Source organism: Monoraphidium neglectum, assembly GCF_000611645.1.
Source record: "Monoraphidium neglectum strain SAG 48.87 unplaced genomic scaffold scaffold04308, whole genome shotgun sequence".
In the NCBI taxonomy this organism is placed as follows: Eukaryota; Viridiplantae; Chlorophyta; class Chlorophyceae; order Sphaeropleales; family Selenastraceae; genus Monoraphidium; species Monoraphidium neglectum.
In genome coordinates this window covers 1-3,014 of record NW_014009321.1, presented here as the reverse complement: position 1 = coordinate 3,014, position 3,014 = coordinate 1, and the positions used below count along the sequence as shown (strand labels likewise).

General features: G+C 68.0%; 2 protein-coding genes across 2 annotated transcripts; one reads left to right on the top strand and one right to left on the bottom strand.

Moving 5' to 3' along the window:
• Positions 1-259: 259 nt before the first annotated feature.
• MNEG_14179 (hypothetical protein) lies at positions 260-1,964 on the top strand (the record flags this gene model as incomplete). The annotated part of the gene is made up of 3 exons (XM_014037350.1): positions 260-284; positions 701-1,230; positions 1,665-1,964. The coding sequence occupies 3 exons, from the start codon at positions 260-262 to the stop codon at positions 1,962-1,964; spliced, it is 855 nt and encodes a 284-aa protein (XP_013892804.1).
• A 786-nt stretch (positions 1,965-2,750) lies between these two features.
• On the bottom strand, positions 2,751-2,987 carry MNEG_14178 (hypothetical protein; the record flags this gene model as incomplete). Its single annotated transcript, XM_014037349.1, has 1 exon — positions 2,751-2,987. A coding segment is annotated over one exon (237 nt), but the record flags the coding sequence as incomplete, so codon positions are not given.
• Positions 2,988-3,014: the final 27 nt, after the last annotated feature.

Sequence of the window (3,014 nt, the reverse complement as noted above, 5' to 3'; positions counted from 1 at the left end):
CAAGGCGATTGTGCCAGCAACATAAGGCACAGCACTCAGCATGTGTCCACTCGCCTGCGAGCATGCGGTTGAGCGCGTCACCACACACCCAGGCACAAGTGACGCCTGGCGAAGATCGAGCCTTTGGACAAGTGCGCATTGACAGCAGAGGATGGAGTTGCGTCTTTGACACTGATACTGACATACGAGCGCTCTGCATTCATCAGCGCCAACGACCAGCGGTCTCACATACGGCACCAACTCGGCGCCTCCTAGCAAGATGCTGCCCGTCTTGCTACGTTGTGGTGACTTATTGCGACGGGGTGGCGAGCAGGCCGTGTTGCAGCAGCATCTGCTCCTCGCGACGCGTCGCCACACCGCTGCAGCAGCAGCGCACGCAGGGGCCGCGCCACAGCCGGAGGCGGGGCCGAGCGGCGGCGGCGGTGACGATCGAGGCGAAGCGCTCAAGGAGCAGCTTGTGGATGCGGTGGGTGGGACGTGATGCGGCTTATGGCATGCATGTCTCGAGCCGAAACCCCTGGGTCCCAGGGGCTGGACGTTTGAACGTCGCCGGGCCGAGGCAGAGCGCCCCCGCCGCTGCCATTGCTCGACCCCCTAGCCGCCCCGAATCAAGCCCCTCAAACCTCACACCCAGCATGTGACATCAACCCCTGAAACCAGGCGCTCAAACACGTCAACCGGCTCGGCTGGTCCCACGCAGCCCTGACCGCCGCGGCGCGCGACCTCGGCCTCTCCCCCGCCGCCGCCGCCGCGCTGCCTGGCGGCGGCGCCGGCCTCGCGCGCGCCGTCGCGCGCCGCGCCAATCGGCGGCTCGCGGAGGACGCGGCGGCGGCGCGGCAGCTGCTGGAGCGCCGCGGCGGCGGCGGGCGGGACGGGCAAGAAGACGGCGGCGGCGGCCCCGACGATGCGGGCGCCGGCGTCGACCCAGCCGTCGCGGCGCTCGCGGCTGCGCTGTCCAGCCCCGACCAGCGCGTCCGCCTCGCCGCCGCGCTGCGCCGCCGCCTCGAGCTCGGGGTCGCCCCGCACATCGACTCGTGGCCGGGCGCGCTCGCGGCGCTCGCGGCGCCGGCGCAGGCGGCGGCGGGCGCGGCGCTGCTGGCGGAGGTTGCTGACGAGGCGCTGGCGGCTGCGGGGGACGGCGCGGTGGGGGCGGACTGGTACTGGAAGAGGGCGCTAGTGGGGGGCGTGTACGCGGCGACAGAGCTCTACATGCTCACAGACTTTTCGCCGGTGAGCGCTTCGCCCTCCAATTTCAAATGTGTTTGTGGGGTCTCCCATGACGTCATCAGTCCAAATGATGCTCCGACGCTGCGGTCAGCCACGGTGGCGGTCGGCTGGTGACGCCGCGCGGTCAGCGCCTGACGCTCAGGGCGCACTGCTAGGGCGGCGCAGGCGCGCAAGGGGCGCCCGCCGAACGGCTGAAGGGGGAAGGGGTTGGCTTGGGGCAGCGGGGGATGGTGGGGGCTCCTCTCGCCTACTGCACCCCAGCACTGCATGGTGCCCGCCTCTGCCCCCCATCCCAGCTTTACCCCTCAAACACAAGCGCTCCTCTGATATCGAGCAAACACAAATCACCTGCATACCACAAGCGCTCCTCTGATATCGAGCAAACACAAATCACCTGCATACCACTCCCATCCAAACTTCCAATCTCGAACCACCAGAGGTTCCAGGAGACGTGGCGGCAGCTGGACCGGCGGCTGCGGGACGCAGAGGCGCTCGGCCGCGTGGCGGGCGGCGCGGGCGGCGCAGTCGGCGCCCTGCTGTCCCAGCTCGCGCGCGGCATGGGCGCTGAGGCCCCCCGCGGCGGCGCGAGCACGAGCGCAGGCGCGGGTGCGGGAACGGCCGCCAGCGGCAGTGGGGAGCAGCGGCCGGCGTCGGATGGGCCCGCAGGGACGTGGCCGGGCAGCGGCGGCAGCGGCGGCGGCGGCGGCGGCGGCGGCGGCGGCGGCGGGTGGCAGTAGTTGTATGGGAGCGGGGGTTGTGCCTCGAATGTACCTCAAATCCTATATCTGGTCCTCAGAAGACGTGGCCTGCAACTGATTGGTCTCAAACGCCTGCACGGAGGCGGCAGCTGTCCTAACCCACGGCTGCCCTGGCTTTTGATTGGTGATTATTGGCAGGGCAGCGCCGCCATTCTGGTGCGTGGCCCCGTTCGCTGCCATTCACAGCCCGACATTCAATGCTGCTGCTCCGCCGCCGCGGCCCGGCGTGTGCGCACCCTCCCTCGCCGTATGCGTTCTGCTGGGGCTGGTTGTCCTTATCGACGCGCGTTGGGATCCGGCTGTTTTGTAATACCAAAGTAAAAGCGGGCTGCACAGATTATGCTTACAAAATATACATACTGCACAGAGTATGCAGGGGCGCAAATGTTATGCTGCTGGGGTGTGTGGGAGTACAAGTGAGCGCGTTTGTGTGTGTATGTATGTGCGTGCGTCTGTGCGTGTGTGTTTGAAGCGGCTGGTATGTATGTGCAGCTGTATGATGAAGCCCGAGGCGTCAAAACTCAAATGTTCAAAAGCACAGTGCAGCACGGCAACCCACGACGCTGCAACAAGGTCAACTTGCGCACAGCCCTGTCAAGGCAAATAAACAAACGCCAGCAACAGGGCCCGTGTGCTGCATGTGAGGGTCACAAATGAGGGTACAAACACAGCAGGCAAGCCAGGGCAAGCAGTGTGCTGTTCAGTCATCTGAACTCATCCCCCAGCGGCTGCGCGGCGGCCGAAACGCGCGCGCGTGCGCACGCCTCAGCTCGCCGCCGCCACCGCCGCCCGCGCCGCCGCGCGGCCGGCCGGCTGCCGCGCCCAGCCCAGCCGCAGCCCCGCGGGGCCCCACGGCTGGTGCAGGAAACCCAGGAACCCCAGCCGCTGGTAGAGCATCCCATACACCGCCCCCGACCGGTGATCTGCCGGCGGCCGCGCCTCGGACTCCACAATGATCACATCCACCCTCTCCAGCAGCCCCCCAACCGTCCCCACCGCCGCCTCCGCGCCCCCGCACGGCCGACGGCC